General features: G+C 39.1%; 1 protein-coding gene across 2 annotated transcripts in view; it reads left to right on the top strand.

The window, feature by feature from the left end:
- Positions 1-9,534: 9,534 nt before the first annotated feature.
- Positions 9,535-18,586, top strand: part of Snmp2 (Sensory neuron membrane protein 2) — an 84,713-nt gene continuing 75,661 nt past the window's right edge. Inside the window, exon 1 of one of the 2 annotated variants that reach the window (XM_065231388.1) lies at positions 9,535-10,514. In XM_065231388.1, coding sequence (XP_065087460.1) covers positions 10,404-10,514 — 111 coding nt within the window. In that variant the 5' untranslated portion in view covers positions 9,535-10,403. The remainder of the gene's footprint in view (positions 10,515-18,586) is intronic. The other variant, XM_065231389.1, reaches the window with a different exon arrangement.

The raw sequence follows: 18,586 nt of genomic DNA on the forward strand, positions 1-18,586 counted from the left end.
GTTAGAAATCTCGAAGAGTCTAAAAAGTCGAGAAAAATTGAAACCGAAAAACGTATAGGGTTAACTACCTCATTTCCGGCCTATTAAGCACAACCCGCACTTAGTCTTTTTTAATCTAGCGCAGTTTAGCACCAAACGGAATGTTATTATTACTGATGGCTTTCAAATTTATTTACCTTTCCGCACGTACCACAAGATTTGAAAAAGAGAAACCAATTGTTGAGATGTTGTCAAAAGTCTAACACTGCTTCTTGACACCAAACTCGGCCTACGGATTCTAAACTCGGCCTAACGCATTGAAACGCCATCGAAACGCCAATGAATTCACATCGGCCTATCGGAGGAAGATGAAAATTGATTCGGTCGGAGCGTTTCTTTTGTTTTGGAAATAATGGGTGCAAACCTTCATACCACGCGTTCTCATTGACTTCGTTCGGTAGCTTATTTACTCAAGTATCGTAACAAACGCATATTTGACTTGTTAACTCTGAAATCATGGATTTATTTGAAGTATTCTGCTCGATAGGCCCAAAATGGGCGATTAGGCCGAAGTAGTTCTCTACCCTAGGTCTACTATAAGAAATAATGTGTATCCGACTGGGATACATTCACTTCAGAGCCTTGGTCAATCACATGTGTCTCTAAAACTCAATCCTTTAGCAATACAAAAATATATTGACCTGATAATATTGCTCTCGTCCGGTGCCGCATTTAAATTTTACAGCTACCTAGGGTAAATGACGACTTCGGAAATACCTTTACCCAACGTGCGGCTTGCGGACAGCAATGATATAACTCTAGTGCAATTTTGTTCATCATTATTAGTTTTAGCCCAGAATGAATGAAAAATAAACAAAATGCAGCTTGAAACATGTTCATCGAACAAAGATACAGCCATTTAAAAAAAGCAAGATTAGAGCATCGCTTGACCAAAATTGAGCCCTTCAATGCTTTGTTTACCCCTGACGATAATAGATAAAGGTTTTGCTGAAGCCGTCATTTACCCCACCTAACACCGGTCTACTGGAGAATGTTTAGCTCCACTGTTTTGGGGGCAATAAACGTAAAAGCAACGCACAACACATTCATTTTTCGCCAGAACGCACAAGTTAAGGTCAAGCAAAGGCGGAAGGCTGTACTGAGGTCGAATAATGTTACTAAATACTAAACTAAATATTTATCATTAATTAAATTCCGTTTTTTTTTCTCGATAAATAACGAAGGAAAAAGGTTTAAAATTTATTCCATGAACGAGCTTTTTAGCCGATCAAAAGGGGCCTGCATTTAGTTACAGAGCTTTCGAGAGATTTTTTTGTATGCTGTCAGATTAATGCTGAGAAAGCTTGACTCGCAGCATGCTATGAATACTCTCTTCACTTTTCATCGTATTCCGCTCAGTTGTGAGTTGAAGCGTATGTTGTATGTATTCGAAAGCAGCATGATAGGACTTAGTAAGCATCAAGTTATTTTCTGATAATATGTACATAAACTGGAAATGTCACCAACTATTGAATTTAGCACTTTTGAAATTCCATATTTTGACTTCCATCAATGTACATAAATGCAAATGTAGCAATCTTATCCTAACCCAGCAGCCGAAGCCATTGAACTGAACAAATTAGACGCTAAATAGTTCTGCAAACACCATTTGGGCTTGGGATTTTCATAAACCAATATTTTACCGATTCTTCTAGCATTTACGTAAGGACCAGACAAGAATCGCACGATGATGTGACCCAAAACAAACAAAAAGTGTTGGGAGGACAGCATGTTGAACGAGTAACTACGTTAGCTACCTAGGGAAAGACATGCCAATTTTGTAGAATGGAATGAGAATGAGGGCCATCAATGAAATCAAAGTTCGATTTTATCCCTTTTTCTTATAGGGGAAATGGCTTTAATGTTGGTCTATGGATCTAAGATTGGGTCCATCGCTAAAAAGCTGCCATTTATCAATTTTATCTAGATGAACGCGTCATTGGGACGGTAATTATGGATATTTTTGGTTGCTATTGAAAATTTAGTCGATTGCTGAATTTATGTATGGGCCCAAATTAGGGGCATTTAGGCCGAAATTACATTCATTTCCCCTACCTACTCATTATACACCCAAACCAACCCAAGTGGGTACTATTTTAAAATTATATTTTTCTGAGTGTTATGCAAAGCAAGCTTGGTTTTATTTGAACATCGAAAAAAAGCGATTATAAGGCCGCGTAAAAAACGGATTGAGTGCAGATCAAATTATTTTCTTTTAGTTATTAAATCTTATATAATAAAATGTCAACCACCCCTCCTTACACTGTAAGAAACGTGGACACCAACTCCCCCTAATTTTTACATACTTTATTATTATACCCCCATCCCAAGAAAATCGCATTTTTTTTCTAAAATCAGTCCCTAATAAACGGAAACCTTAAGCGAACGGTAACCCGAATGGTAAAATTATAGCACAGCCAATCCGAATGATACCCCGAGCACAGCAATTTGTATAGTACTTTTAAATTACGGGTGCTGTTTTGGATACTACGGTAATTAGTGACGGAAATGTTTGCAAAAATTAACTATGACTCACGAACTTTTCCATCGCACACTGAGGCAGAATGGTATTTTTTTTTTTTGACATAAATCGTTGTGCTTTACATATGCATGTTGGATGTTTGGTGTCTTCAGCCTAGTTGTTCAGGTGGATAAGGGCTATCTTTTGACAGCATTAGTTGAGTACTAAATGGTTATGTTGATTTTGAATACGCCCGTGACGTGGATAAATCACCTTTTCGTGGTACGTTTCGGGACCACATCGATCTCTGGCCCTAAGCTCTTCTTGTTGATGGTTATTATTATTGCTCACCGTCTTCGACTACGTCGTACTGTCTGATTATTTAAAACTAAAACTTGTATAATCTAAACCTCTCATTCTATTAATAATCACATTTTTGGACATAGTAAAATCAAATTCGTTACAAACATCATTAAAGGAACGCAAACAGGAATTAAAACAATTATTGAATCCGAAGTTAGTTCTGTGGAATGGAATTGACAGTAACGTAATCTGCGAGTAGGAATGTTCCATGGAATCCGTTCCAGGAGTTCGGAACAGTCCACATTGCCGGTAATGATTGTAGTAAATAAGACACCCGTTAACCCGAGCAAAAACGCGACTACTCTAGGCAAATATCGATCACTGAATGACGCCGTTTTTGTATTCTCAAAGCTTCCAGTCTTGCCGGTGAACCTGAGCCAAGGGCGAAGCTTTGCGTTTTTTTATTTAGCGTTTGAATTCTTCCGTTCCATCTCAGAGCTTTTCATAAATTCTCAACTGCTAAATTACCCCAGTGCATCTTGCTAGAATTTATTGAAAGCTTTTGCTTGAAATATTTCACCAGGAATAGCTGTCAAAGCAGAATATGGTTCAGTGGATATTTACTTTAGTCGCGTCATAGCAACTGTTATTTACTTCACAGTGACCTACTTTCACTTTTATTCTACGCGTACCTGCCCTAAATTTTCATTCGGCTGTGCAAGTGTCTTATTTACTACAATGAGGTCGAAGATGAACAGTCGTTGCAATTTTATACGCCTTGCTGAGAGAGATTTCAAATCAATTAGCATGCATCGGTCTGCATAGCTATGAAAAATTACTGGATCATTCCATGGGAGCTGACGTAAAGCAAACCTCATGAAACTTTTCTGAGTCCGATTAATCATGAGAGTATGCGTAGTGTAAAATGGAGACCATACTGGGAAGCATATTCTAAGATTAAACCAGAAGCATGACGACGAATGAAACCAATCACAGTGTATGCTTTTGCAGTTATGATGCTTATGTGTTCACAAAACGTTAACCTAGAATCAATAGCAACGCCTAGATCGCAGATTGAGTTAACACGTTCTAGGGAATCCAGTCCCATGCAGTATGGATGAAGAGTAAAGCTATTGCAGCGGGTGAATGATATCACTTTGCATTTTTTGCTGTTGACTCGCATGCCGTTGTCGCCGCACCAGACTAGAAAACGATTTATATCTTCTTGTACTGCAACACAGTCGGCAGGAGAAACAATCACACGAAAACAATTTAGATCATCTACATAGACAGTTTTTAACGGCGCCGGTGGTGTAGTGGTAAGCGTGATTATCTCTCACCCCAGCAGGCTTGGGTTCAATCCCAGTCGGCGCCGCCGGAATGTTCTGAGGCATAACATCTCTGATCACGCCTTCCTTCGGATGGGAAGTAAAGCCGTTGGTCCCCGGTTCATGAGTTGATGGGTCGATAGGTAGGGTCCAGGTGTGGGAGCTGCCTTCCTGGCACGTCGGTAGCATTGGTGCTCAGCACGGAAAACAAGATCGACGGAAAAAAACAAACTAAAGGGAAAAAAAATAAAACAGTTTGGACGATGAGAGCAGCTCACACAAGTCATTCACATAGATGATAATAATAAGAGGACCGAGAACACTGCCTTGTGGTACGCCAGATAGAGTGTCAAAATTCCTGGAGCGTACGGAATTCACCACGACGAAAGCATTTCGGTCAGACATGGACGAGTTGAGCCATTCCGTGATCCAGGTTGAAAATCCTATGTGATTAATTTTGTTAATGATGAGGTTGTGCGGTACTGTATCGATAGCTTTCGCAAAATCGACGTAAACCGAATCCACTTGCTGTTTTGATGCTATATCACGTGATATCACTGACACATATCATATTGATGTCGTTGAGCGGTGATTCATAAAACCGTGCTGGCTGTTGCTGATGATCGGAGCAGCAACTCTGCACAGAGCTGTGTGGATCAGTTTCTCCAACATCCTACTGATAGTGCAAAGTATGGATATACCACGATAGTTGGTGACAAATTTTCTATTTCCAGACTTATGGATCGGTACTATGGTTGCCGTTTTCCATGCATTTGGGAACGTTCTGTCTTTAAGCGAGCGGTTGAAAATAGCAGAGATGGGCGCCGAAAGCATAGTGGCACAGTTTTTCAGCAACACAGGAGGAAAGCTGTCCGTTCCGGGTCCTTTCGTTGAATCAAGATCTTCGAGGGCTTTCTGAACTTCGCCTGGAGATAACCCCGATTTTGAGATTGGAAACAAGAAAAGAATAACTCGATGCATGGCCAAATATCAGTATCATCGCTAGTATTCCTCACAAAGAAGACCTATTTTGATTGCTGAGAAGGCGTGTATTTGAAGAGATCCCAGAATTTTCCAAAGATACGGAACATCAGAATGAGGATTCATGTAAGACCTATTTTAATTAATGAGAGGTCGTGTTTTTGGAGAGGTCACAGAACTTTTCAAATAAAACGGAGCATCGCAATTGAAATAGGATTCGCATGAAAACTATTTTGGTTGATGAGAGGGCACCAGCATAAATGCGAACCATTACTTGACCTTATCAAAAATGGTTAAAAATTGTTTATAATCTCTGCTAAACTTTAACTGAAATTTGTATGGAACTTTACATGAACGTTATGGTTTTTTGGAAGTGAACCTTACAAACAATGGGTTGTTAAGAACCATAACCATGTAACCGTTGGGTCACAAATTCATAGGTTTTTGTCATTTATGTTATATATTCAGAACCTTCACGATTCTTGTGCAAGAACAGCAGTATACCACATAAGTGATAGGGTTCTGTACCGCTGTAAAAATGTTGTGCCGTTACGTTATGTCCACAATAGAACTACAAACAACCATAGAAAACTAGGATAACGGGATGAAAGAAAATTGGGGAGAAGAACAGCCAGTGCCGAAAATCGGCCTATTTTAATATCAGGCGTCCGTGTGCTAAGACGCAATTTAATTAGCTAAGTGCAGTGGTTGGTGTTTTAGGACGTGAACCAGGTTCCCCCCTAGCAGCAGCTAGGTGCGCTAGGGCAAGCTAATGTTCAGGACCTCCTTTATATTGGACCTTAAAAAGGTCATCCGTAAGCACACGGCTGGCTCGTGAAATTGGAAACAGTTTCCGAGCCTAATTGTCAAGGACCAAACAATATTATCTGGCCAAACGTAGGCCATAATCGCAAAGGAGTTTTCCCTTCTGGGTTTGACCAAGGTGGCCTTGCCGCTGACCCGTCATCCGCTCGCATCGCCAATCTGGCGAGAGTTCCGGCCGCACAGTAGGACAGGAGTCACTGTGTCGGCCATCCCGATTCACCATCAACGGCAGCAGCGGTATGTACCGGTACAGTAAACAACGTGATTAGGCTACACGACACATATTACACGAAATTGTGAACACAGAACAACACGCAAATAATACAGAAAGTGACGAATAAAAGCGTTTAAAGAAAAGTGAAAGTTCTTCGTTTTTGTATCGCGAAACCCTCTGATCACCCGGTAGCTAGCCGACCCTGGGTGCTCCGGAGCTTGCTCTTGTCGCCTGAGTCGACCGGGTTCTGTATGCTTGATCTCCGAGTAGGTAGTTGGTGAGTGCTGAGTTCTGAAATCAGTAATAACCATTCCAAATTATTATACATTTTCGGAAAAGGAATTATATTAGACCCTTTTTATTTATGATTTTATAACTTTAATGGTAATGGTTATGGGAGTCATAAGGTCCATGGATGGTCTTGTAACATCGATCAACTTTATGTGGAATTGGTTGCCTGTAAATTAATGATTACCAATTCACGAATTATTCCACGTAAAGTTGATCGATGTTACAAAACCATCCATGGACCTTAATGACTACCATTACCATTAAAGTTATACAATCATAAATAAAAAGGTTCTAATATAATTATTAGAAATAATTAGTAAAGTTTTTTTTTTAGCGTTAACATTTTTGATAAGCTTCAAATCCCGGACATAAGACAACGCTATCTTAACACTGAACTGGACGGTTTTCTTGACGTAGACCAGTCCACCAGATCCTCCTCTAATCACAACAAGGTCATAACCGAAGTTTCCTTGATTGATAGGTGTCATGTTTTAAACCTCTTTGTGTTTCTTGTACTTCTATATAATACAATTGACTTCTGTTTGTAACACCTGGTGCAAAGTTTTATCACAATTAATTACTATATTGTTGACAGAACAATTGTGGAAAAATTAGTGTAGAATTTCAGAATTCTTAAAATCACAGATCACTTAAAAGTACAGCTCTCGCCGACTGAGTTGAACCATAGAAGTAACGCTAAGACTTGTAGGTCCCGAAGAAACGTGCTCAAGTTTTTGGCTCAGCTCTGGTACTATCTTCGGTCCCAAGCTAATAGATTCATCCCTCGAAACATAGGAAAATCCACTAACCCCTCATTGTATCTGTCAAACTTTCATAGCGAATCATAACAAACATAGTGTGGTACTGGAATTTATACTAGAGTGGGGTACGTTAATCGATTTGCTTGGAACCAATAGGCTAGTCAAGTAGTGAGCCAATTTAAAATCGTTATTTTCGTATTGATTGTTGGTTGAACCGTATTGATCGCCAAGAGGTTATTCCGTGCACTATCGGTGACGTCTGATCTCCATTCAGGCCTACGACAATACTCGCCAGTTGCTAGTGAAGAAATAAAGCCTGCATTCACACCGTTGAGTTAGATTACGAGGGAGAAGTGTACCCCATTAGGCATAAATACGTTAGGCATACGGACGTTAGGCATACGGACGTTAGGCATAATGGACGTTAGGCATAAAGTCATTTGACATAATGGACGTTAGGCATAATATACGTTAGGCATAATGGACGTTAGGCATAAAATACCTTGCTGCTGTGCAACTCTAGCAACCTGTTTCGAGCATGGTAAACAATGCTTAAATAAGGTTAAGCGTTGAATAAAAAATGATACAAGTTAAACAAACATAGTTTATTTAATACGCACAGTTTGGAATCCATTATTTATCATATCATAAGTGACGTAGCTACATATTAACTTGGATCCAAGATTAGTAGCGATAGCGGTTAAGTAATCTGGCAATGAAAACAGCTCATTAAATGAAGATTAGTGAATTATGTGGTTTTTCATTCAATAACAAAAAACTGCTGCTTCCAGGATTTCCTGCAATACTTTTCGATAAAACGATTTTGTTTTTGTTGTCATCAGAATGAAAACTAGGGAGCGATACTTCCATGAACAGTGACGAGTTGCCGAAATAAACAAGGAACCGTGGCAAACGAACCATCTGTGTAACCCAATACTTTGCCTGTTCAATACGTCGCAAGTTTTCATGAGTTCAAAAAATTAAGGCTTTTTCATTATTGTCACCGAAGTCAGCACTCAATAGACGGTCCCCATTATCATCCTTCTGGAATTCGTCGGGTAGATTATGCCTAACGTCCGTATGCCTAACGACCTATGCCTTACGTCGTGTACCCGAGTTAGATTACGAGTACTTTGTTGTTGGTTTGGCCATGCTGGTAGCAGTCATCTCATTTTGTTTTTGTTGACAAAGTTAATTTTAACAATGTTTTATTGTAATGGTATGTTTTATTGTATATTTATGATATTTTTACTCTCGAGTTCAAACAAATTTTTGCTGCTCAAAATGAAATTAACGGAGTTTCCAGTGACTTTGCTCCGTTGGTCGATGAGTGACAAGAAATGGATGTGAATAATTGATTTTAACTTATTTGGACGCTGGAGTGAACCCTGGAGTAAACTCCAACATAAATTCTTGATAGAGCTGGAATTAGGGCGCAACAGCTTCTGTAAACAATTACTTCTTTCGATGATTTCTAGAAATTCAAGGCTAGTCAACGCAAATCAACATCACCATCGGGTAGAGGAAGACTTCTTCTACCCGATAGTTATGTTGGTTTGCGTGAGCGTGCCTTGAATTCCTATAAATCATCGAGAGGTCATTGTATATAATTGTATATAAAAGCTGTTACGTCCTAATTCCAGCTCTATCTAGAATTATGGGAAGGCATCTATCTCTGGGCTGACACGTCCTGTCCTAGATTCAGACTTACAGATTTTCAAAATAAGACCTGTGAATTCAAAACGAATTGAGTCATGCCAACACAAATCCACAAGCTGAGAATAAGAGACTCCAAAGCTTTCCTATGAAATGAACGAGAGAAGAAATTAACGAGAAATTCCAACCACAAACATTGAGACTTTTGAGCGGGAGAGCATGAAAGCTCACAATTCAAACAAATGAAGCATGCCTCATCGCCTGACCAACGTTCTCAACGATCAAACAGTGCTCTTTGCCTATCATCTATGTAACTGAATGTTCAATTAATGGTTAGAAAATCATCCAATCAATAGCAAACTACAGATTGCACTACTGACTGTTCTACACCTTTTCCACGTGCGAGAATTTTCGCGCTCTTGTCACCTCAGCTGATTATTCCGAATTCGATTCGATGATGATGATATGTTTTCCTCGTACCCGTCGCTATAACAACAACAATACGTTACCTCGGCGTGCTGCACGCGGTTGTTATACTCTCACTGCTCGCCGACTTTGCTCTATTCGTTCGTGCCCAATACTCGATATGCTGTATATTCTCGATTGGTGGTGAACGGAATCCATCCAACCACCTCTGACTGTATTTACTATCCAACCGACGGCAGCGAGGACTTTGACTCGATCAATGAATTTCAGTTGCTCAACAACCGTCCTCTGTGAACGACACTATATTCGCCGAGGGAGGGTAACTCAGCTATTGTAGATAGTCTAACGAATATAGTTTTCTGTGGTGTAACCTAGTAGTTTGTAGAAAGTATTTGTTTCGTGTACTGTGTCTTCAAGTGGAAATCCCAACTGTGTAATCAAAGGGAATCAGCACAGATGTTTGTGAATTGTTGCAATCACATGAAGAATTCAGCGACCAGTCAGTGCCTATAAACGTGTAAAGTGTGAGTCCTGTGCAAGATTGGTCACCGAGGAAATGTGAAAACAAGTTTCCCATTCTCTGAGATTGAATCGAGTGGAAAAGAGTGTTCTGTCCGTCACACGAGGTGAGCGATCAGAATTGGTCAATCGGCACAGTAGAGATATACTGTATTTGAGTGTGGCAAGTGACCATGTAAGACCGAAGCCAACCGTTGGTTCTCAAAGCTTTAGATTCACAGGAGTGTATGCCTTACATGTGTGTAAATTCAACTAGTTACTGCGAAAGAACAAACGAAACCCAAATCAAGTGTCCAGCCCCACGGGTGTGCATGGCGATGCATTGCCAATAAAAGTTGATAGTTTACATGTTCGGCGTAAGCAAGTGCAGTGCAGTGAAGTTGGCAGAAAGTGAATGCCAAGAGTCTATCCACGGCCCACGAGGAGCATAAGTGAAATAGCATAAAATCGACTCTTGAAAAAAAGTGTTTAATCTTTTCGTCATTCCTGTCGCCATTTACTTGGTGGTCGTGTGCATACGCTTAAATCAAGTAGGTAAGAAGCTGTTGGCCAACATTAACTCAGAGTCGCCGTCGGAATCGAAGGAGTAGTGACAGAAAATGGTGCAATGGACACTGGTTTGGGCCGGCATCGGTGTCCTAATGGCCATCTCGGGCGCCCTGCTCGGATGGGTAGTTTTTCCCGTGGCAGTGCATGACAAAATCATCGAGGTGAGTGTGATGCATGTGGTGCATGCGTTCATATGCATGTGAACTTGTTCTATACCAGGAAGTGCTGATCAGCTGCTGTGATAGGGCTTATGGGAATTATTGTGGAAAATTACTGCTTTTAATTAGATCGTCCGTATTGGATTGGACATTAAATAATGATGTATTGTGTGGACATTAGGTGCGTCACAAAAGTGACTCCGATTTTGACTGTTGACTTCAAAAAAATTTAACTCAAGAACGAAAAAAAAAACACATCGCTGATTTTTTGATATGTTGTGTAAAACAGCCTAAATTTTCAAGGAAAAATATATAAACATATTGCGCCTTCTGTCTACAAACCATAACAAATACAAATCAATCAATGTTTTTCAATACAAAACCCAAATATTTTGAAACAATTATATTATTTGAATAGTATTTTTAATTACCTTTTATTTTATATGTTTATATTTGAAATCAGTCCAGTGGTAATAAAAAAAATTGATTTTTTGGTCCACCCTAATGACAAAATAAAAAATAAGGTTCTAACATTTAACGATAAGGAATAAAACTGCCAATTTTTACATAATTCCGAGAACCACTATATCGGTTTGCTGTGGAATGGCTGTATACCGATATCTTGAATATATTTCTTAGGATCTTGAATATTTCCTCAAGCTCGGAATTCTTATCTTTTCCTTGGTATGGGATTCAAATTTATGTCTGAGATCTAAAACAAAAATAGCAATGTCCCAGAGTTGCAAAAATTTTCAAGATCGGGATAATTTTCCTAAATTATTCATGTGAGAATCCTAAACAATTTCCTAGCTTTAGACTCGTAAGTTTTTATTAATTTTAGCAATCCCAAATGTTTTTCGATTTCAAAATCTCCTGGAATGCCACGCTGATTTTTTTTTAATAATGCTCACAGTCCATTTGAACCCTTCCTTCAAAATCCTTATGAATTCTCTTAAAAATTCCCTAGAAACTACCTTTTGCGTTAATTTCCAAGTAGCGCTCCTCAGAATGCTATTTAATTCCTTGATTGTCAGCCCTAGGTAATCATTAGGGGTAGCGTCAGAATCGTAAATATGGTTACGGCATGTAATGTCAGCCTAGCCCCTTCACTTCGGCCTATCAAGCAAATAACTAATTTATTCAGCAAAAAAACTAGTATCGCATCTGCTGTGAAATTGTAATCCGTAAATGAATTGCATATTTTGAGGACAAATTGCTCTTTTTTTAAAGAAAAAATAAGGTGAAATTTTTATATTTTTAATTCTTTCTAGGTGCCATGATCCTGCCGTATTATTGCACTAATGAAAATCTACACTGCGGTGGCCATCAAAAAACCCGAAAATTTCATGAATTTAAAGGATTTTCCTTTTTGTAACATGGTAGCCTAATAAATCAATATCCCAGTTTTCACTTGTATTCAGAAGATTTGCAACTCTTTACTACTGTAAGAAATTTCTCATAATCAAATGTCAGTTTCGAGAAACATAGCGAATGGTTTCTTTATCTTTTCACTCAACTGAAAAGTCCCGAAGGCAAACCGTATCGAAACGGTACGTCCATTCGCGTCTACAAAGCTTGATGCGTTAAACATGGCGACTTTTTTCTTATCGGTCGCTCTACCGAAAATTCCCGTAGCCAAATATCAATCTTTACGTGAAAATTCAATGTCCGTAAGCGAACTAGTTTTCTAAAAGGGTGTATACCCGTACATGAAAAAAAAAACAAAACGACTCAACAGTTGAGTTATTGTATATTAGTATTTAGAAATGCCTCTCATGTTAAGAAATACAAAACATTCAGTGAGTAGAAACTCTGCCATTTATAGCTAACACGAATGTTTACATTCGTCATGCATGCAGCGTCCGGAGCTGGTGACACAATAAACAACATGACCAACTAATGTAAACATTCATTGCAGTGGTTCCTGAATTGATTGAAATTTTGGTATTTGCTAAAACGCTAACTAAAAATTGCATTCAATGTTTGGCTAATTAACTGAAATGTGATTCTGTTCATAGGGTTTGGGGAGAAACAACATTACACAATACGTTTCTGATGAACTGATTGTTTCAATTAATTAATGAACTTTTACAGTTCCTACCCGCTGAGAGAATTAACATCAATATTATCAGTTATGTCAGGCTGCTGTCATCGCGTAAAATTAACTTTACCATGAGGTTACCATATAGTTATGAAACTATAGTTCCTTGTGCGTCATTGACATTTTTAAAGATTCAGAATTAATCAGTATATTTTTGAAATATAATTTAACTTCATAAGGTACACGGCCGTCGAATTTGAGTTATACATGAGCTCCGTTCACTCAAATTCGCAAACACGCAGGTCACTCAAAGACTGAGTAAAATTTTCCTCGGTTTTCCAGAAAAAAAAACGTTTCGAATATGAGGGAAATCGGGAGACGTTTCACTCAGTCTATTAGTATAGAGTATAGACTGAGTAAAATTTTCGTCGATCTTCTTCATATTTATTCGAAAAGCAAAACGAAGAACGTATTACTAAGTCATGAATGACCTACATCTTTGCGATTTTGAGTGAAAAACCACTCAATTTTGAGTCGATATCATCGGCCGTGCATTAAAATTCCGATGTAGGCTTTTTGGACTATTACTTCTAGAGCAACATGTCATAAAGTTCTATGAGCCGAATGTAAATAATGACTTTCCACGATTGCTCATGAATCACAACACGTCCACTCCACGCAAACTAACTACACTATTTGATAGAGCAAACTAACTCTGCCAGATGCTGCCGTTGATTTGCCTGAAGGCTTTTACTCGAAAAAAATGCACCATTTTTATCCGTGTGTAACTTTTTTAATCGTGGGTAAAAATTGATGAAAATCTGGGTATAACTAACTGGGTTTGAAGTAAATTGTTTACATGTGCAAAATTTGAATTTTCGCGCCGACATGGAAAATCCGACTGCGACCATGAGATGGATCGGAAGACAACTGGGAATCACCCATAAAACTGTGTCTCGGGTGGTAAAATCGTTTAAGGTGTCCCAGACGACTGAGCGGCGGGCTGGAAGTGGAAGAAAATCGAAGACAGCTAATCCTGTGAAGGCCCGGAAGGTGTTGGATTATTTCAAGCGTAATCCGAACCTTTCGATTCGCGACGCGGCTTTGAAGGCAAAGTTTTCCGCCTGGTTCGTTCAGCAAACCATGAAACGAGCTGGGCTTCGTGTATTCAAGGTCCGGAAGGCACCGAACCGGCCTGATCAACAAAACACGGCGGCCAAATCCCGCGCAAGGAAGCTGTATCGAGAGTGGTTATGGATGACGAAACGTACATCAAGGCAGACGCAAAACAGATACCGGGGCTGAAGTTCTCCGTTGCCAAATCACGGTTTGATGTTCTGGAAGACATAAGGAAGAAGAAAGTGGACAAATTCGCCAAAAAATACTTGCTCTGGCAGGCCATATGCCAATTCGGTAAACTGAGTAAACCGTACATCACAATGGGTACCATCAACAGCGAAATTTACCGGACCGAGAAGGCCAAAGTTCGAAAATCGTCCAAGGTGTTTAAGAACGAGCTGGAGTTGAAGAAAGAATGGATGAATGTGACCAAAAAGGTCGGCTCCGCCATTGCACAAAATGTAATGAGAGGTCTTAAGGGAAAGGTGCGGGCCTTCAGCGATGGAAAGGAAATTGAATAAAGTAATTATGCCGAAACATAATCCATATGTATTAGTTCATTCCCTGAAAGTTTCAAGAAAATCCGACTTAAAATAAAATTTTGGCGAACACTTTTGTCTGGTGCTTTTTTTTCGAGTACAGGCCTTAATGCGCAGGAAATCGACGTTTAAAGCCATGGTTTACATTTGGAACATAGGCCCATTTCACATGTTGATCTAGAATTCGACAGTGAGCATTCATAAGGGCGTATACGCGATGATCGATTCTCTTAATCGATTTTCTCTTTTGTTAATAACTCGCTAGATTTAACGTTTGTCGGTGCGTTTGCTGTTGCTTTTGATAGCCAATGCAACCTGTTACAACTCTACATTGAATAAATTCTACAAAATTGTTTCGCTTAGCTGTAACAAAGTAAAGAGAAAATCGATGAAGAGAATCGATCATCGCGTATAGGCCCTTATGCATGCTCACTGTCGAATTGACTTGACAGTTCGTTATATGTGTGGTCGTGATATGACCGTTTTGGCATCGTGGTTTATGTTATCTGGATCAACCGGAAAGCAAACACTGTCTCTTTCTTCCTCATCAGTTCTGACACGAGAAGTGTAAGTAACAATTGTTTAGGTGAAGTATTTTTTTTGCTTATAAGAGATTTGAATAGATTTTTCTCCTTTACTTTACTAAAACCTTTGGTTATTATTAGTTAGATAGGTTCCACTTCTGCACATTGTAGTTTCATTTTTATACCTGTGTTCGTGACATTTTTACCTAGGGGATGAGTACTTAGGGGCTATTCACAAACTACGTAGACAATGGGGGGGGGGGTTGGCAATCATCTACGGCCCATACAAATTTTTTTTTTGTATGGACAATTGTCTACGTAGTTAATGAACAGTCCCTTAAGGGGGTTAGGTTTTTGATAAGTCTTAAGTGGGAATGAGACTGATGAAGACTGCACATTGTAGTCGAAATACGTATCTGTCATGGATACCAAAATTATTTGAGTGGAATGAAATGGAAGATAACCCTTTTTTTTCTGTTTAATGTTAACAATGTGGTTACGTATGAATTATAAGGAGTATAAAAGAAGCGCGATTTCACATGCCGGACCATATAGGTCCACCATTGTATAATTGGTAATACACCCGTGTACTGAAAGGGAATTGTGGGTTCGAATCCTACCGGTGTCCTTAGATTTTTACGCAAATTTTCTCACACACACGTCTCTTACCGATGACATGTGCTAACCTCTCAGTATGTTCAAACTTTCTTACAAATTAAATTTTTTAAATAGAGCAGGATTAGAAATGTCCATTCTATCCCACTACCTAAATTGCTTATCCTTGACAGATACGCGTATTTCATCTGCAATGCATCGCATCTTACCGTTTAAATATTAAACCTAGGTACATTTTCCCTTAAGTAAACATAAATCTAATCTTCGGTAGAAGTAGGTACTCCACCAAATTTTAAGGGAACGTTTCGTGTTTCATTATTTTCCAAGGAAGAATTTAAGCAAAGTTTTCAGTTATTTAATATTAAAACAATTCCTTACAAATATAAATATTTATTCTCATTTCCTTTCCAGAATAAGCCATTTTTCCAGGAATAAAATACGTAAGAAGAGTCAGATCTCCCCTTAGGAGGATAAATTCAGGCTTTTGCATTACATGGTATCGTAAAACGGGGTAACATTGAAATTTTATATTTTTAAAACAAGTACTGAGGATCCAAGAGTCAGTTCGTCAGTAATATGTTTAAAGGAAATTAAATCATTTGTACTATTTTTTTTAGTTTTGTGACCGAACTTCAGTTTTTATGGTTGAAACTCAAACAATTTAATTTTTTGAATATGAAACTTTGAATGAGTATATAATCAGAAAAAAATCATAAGCAATAAGAATACCAAATTGAATTTGTGATTGCTATATCGAAAATACATTTCATAAGTGATGGTTTGAGTGCTTTTTCAAACAGGCGAAAACCCGAAAATTGTTTTTTAATATGTTTGTAAAATATGTAACACATACTATATAAAAACTATATACTATATCAACGGAAATACCCTAAGCTACAATATGGAACCAATGTTTCTAATTTGGAAAAGCGCAATGAGTAAATTTAATCTTTACATTATACTATCAAAGTTACCCGTATTATCAAAGATACCCCGTTTTACGGTACTTAACACAAAACACAGCTCCTTGGTGAGGTGATTTTTAAAATAAAAGCCATGGTAAACTTTTAATAAAAAATAATCATGGATTTTTCATAGTAAAATATTTATTGGAGTCGGAGTAAGAGTCGGCCGACATATGTATGAGGGATCAGTCGGAATCGGATAATTTTTAGCCAATTCCGCTGCGAGGCTGAAACGCATTTAAGAAAATGGAAGTGACTTGACCCTTTTTAGATTTGATGATATTTATTTTGATATACGTTTTTACACGGATCCCGAGATCAAGTGTGTCAAAATTCTAGGAGATCATGTTTCCTCAAACAGAATTTTAACTTTTTCACACACACAAATCAGGGGCCTCATAGCCTAGCGGTAAAAGGACGGCATTACCAAGCCGGAGGCGGCGGCTTCGGTTCCCAGTCCGGTCGAGGGAATCTTTCGGGTAGGAAATTTTCTCGACTTTTGGGCATAGAGTATCATTTTGCCTGCCACACAGTATACAAATTCATCCATCCCATGCAACATACCTACATGTTCTATAACTGTTTACATACCCATGGTTGCATAGCAGTATACTCAACATAGTTCTATGAATTTGTGTTACTTGGGATTGGTATATTGGCATCGAAAGCTCTCAACTAATAACTGTGAAAGTGCATTTCGAACACTATTTTAAGAGCACGCAATAAGCTAAATTTCGATAAGCAATAAGTTCGAAATATGAAAAAGAAGAAGAAACTTCAAATCAAACTAAAAAAAAGTTCAAAAGAAACAGTACCAATTATGCTTATTCTATTAAATACGTTCAAAACAATAAATACGTTGAATAAACTGGTGCTACTCTCCCTTTTATCAGTGGCTGTATCTTTGATCGATGGTCATATTTTAAGTTGAATTTTGTGTTTTTCCCAATTATGTAGGCCATACATTCGTAATGCAAACAGAAATTCATGCTGAGGTTGTTGCATCATAGAGATCCAAGCACCACATGCGGTCCGCGAGCTGCACTTTGGCTATCACTGTCATATAAAGGGTGTCCACGATGAAATTGCCACACACAAAATTGATTCGCAAAATTAGAGTTTTCATTCGATTGCCATCAAATTTTCAGGGATTGAGAAATAACTATTAAACTTCATTTTACCAGTTTACTCGTATTTTATTTACAGTCCATACGCAAATGCCCGCACCTTGACCTTAACCCCGGCCATAAGATTCTGCACAACCTGTGAATCAACCGTTTTTTGTATGTAAACCCATACTTTCTTCAGTTCCTCGACTGTCTTCACTACCTTAGGTCGTTTAAGAAGGTGCTGCTTCATAATCACCCAGTACTTCTCGATGGGGCGGAGCTCCGGAGTGTTGGGAGGGTTGAACATTTTCGGCACGAAATTGACCTTATTGTCCGCATACCACTTCAGCACGTCCTTGGAGTAGTGGCATGAGGCCAAATCCGGCCAGAAGATTGTTGGGACGTTGTGGGCCTTCAGGAGAGGAAGCAGCCGCTTCTGGAGGCACTCTTTTATGTACACCTGTCCGTTCATCGTGTCCTGGGTCACGAAAGGTGCACTCCGCTTCCCGCACATGCAGATGGCTTGCCAAACCAGGAATTTCTTTGCAAATTTGGACATCTTCTGAGTGCGGACATGCTCCGGAACGCTGAACTTATCCTTGGCCGTGAAAAACAGGTTGCCGGGGATCTGTTTGAAGTCGGCCTTCACATATGTTTCGTCGTCCATGATGCAGCATTCAACTTTCGTCAGCATGTTGAGGTACAACTTCCTGGCAAGGGTTTTGGCGGACTTGTTCTGCTTCTCGTCGCGATTAGGGGCCTTTTGTACCTTGAACGTTCGAAGCCCAGCCTTAGTTTTGGCCTTCTGGACAAAACTTCGGCTTAGGTGCAGCTTCTTAGCCACATCCCTAACGGAGGCGTTCGGATTTCGGTTGAAGGCCCCAACTACGCGGTTGTGATTTTTGGTGTTGTACGGAATACTTTTTCCTTAACTTCTGGGCTTCCGATCGGTGGTTAACCGTTCCTCGAACCGCTTAATCACTCGCGACACCGTGGAATTCGCGATTCCCAACGTTTTAGCGATGGAACGATGCGAGAGATCCTTGTTCTCGTGATGAATGCGCAAGATTTTATTACGCACGAGCTGTTCTTTCGACTCCATTTCCGCGAGTTTTGATCACAGGACTTTAAAACTTGCAGGATGCAAATAATGCACTATGAAC

This window comes from Ochlerotatus camptorhynchus, unplaced genomic scaffold (assembly GCF_037179485.1).
Source record: "Ochlerotatus camptorhynchus isolate MF236.1 unplaced genomic scaffold, CSIRO-AGI_Acam_v1.1 ptg000353l, whole genome shotgun sequence".
In the NCBI taxonomy this organism is placed as follows: Eukaryota; Metazoa; Arthropoda; class Insecta; order Diptera; family Culicidae; genus Ochlerotatus; species Ochlerotatus camptorhynchus.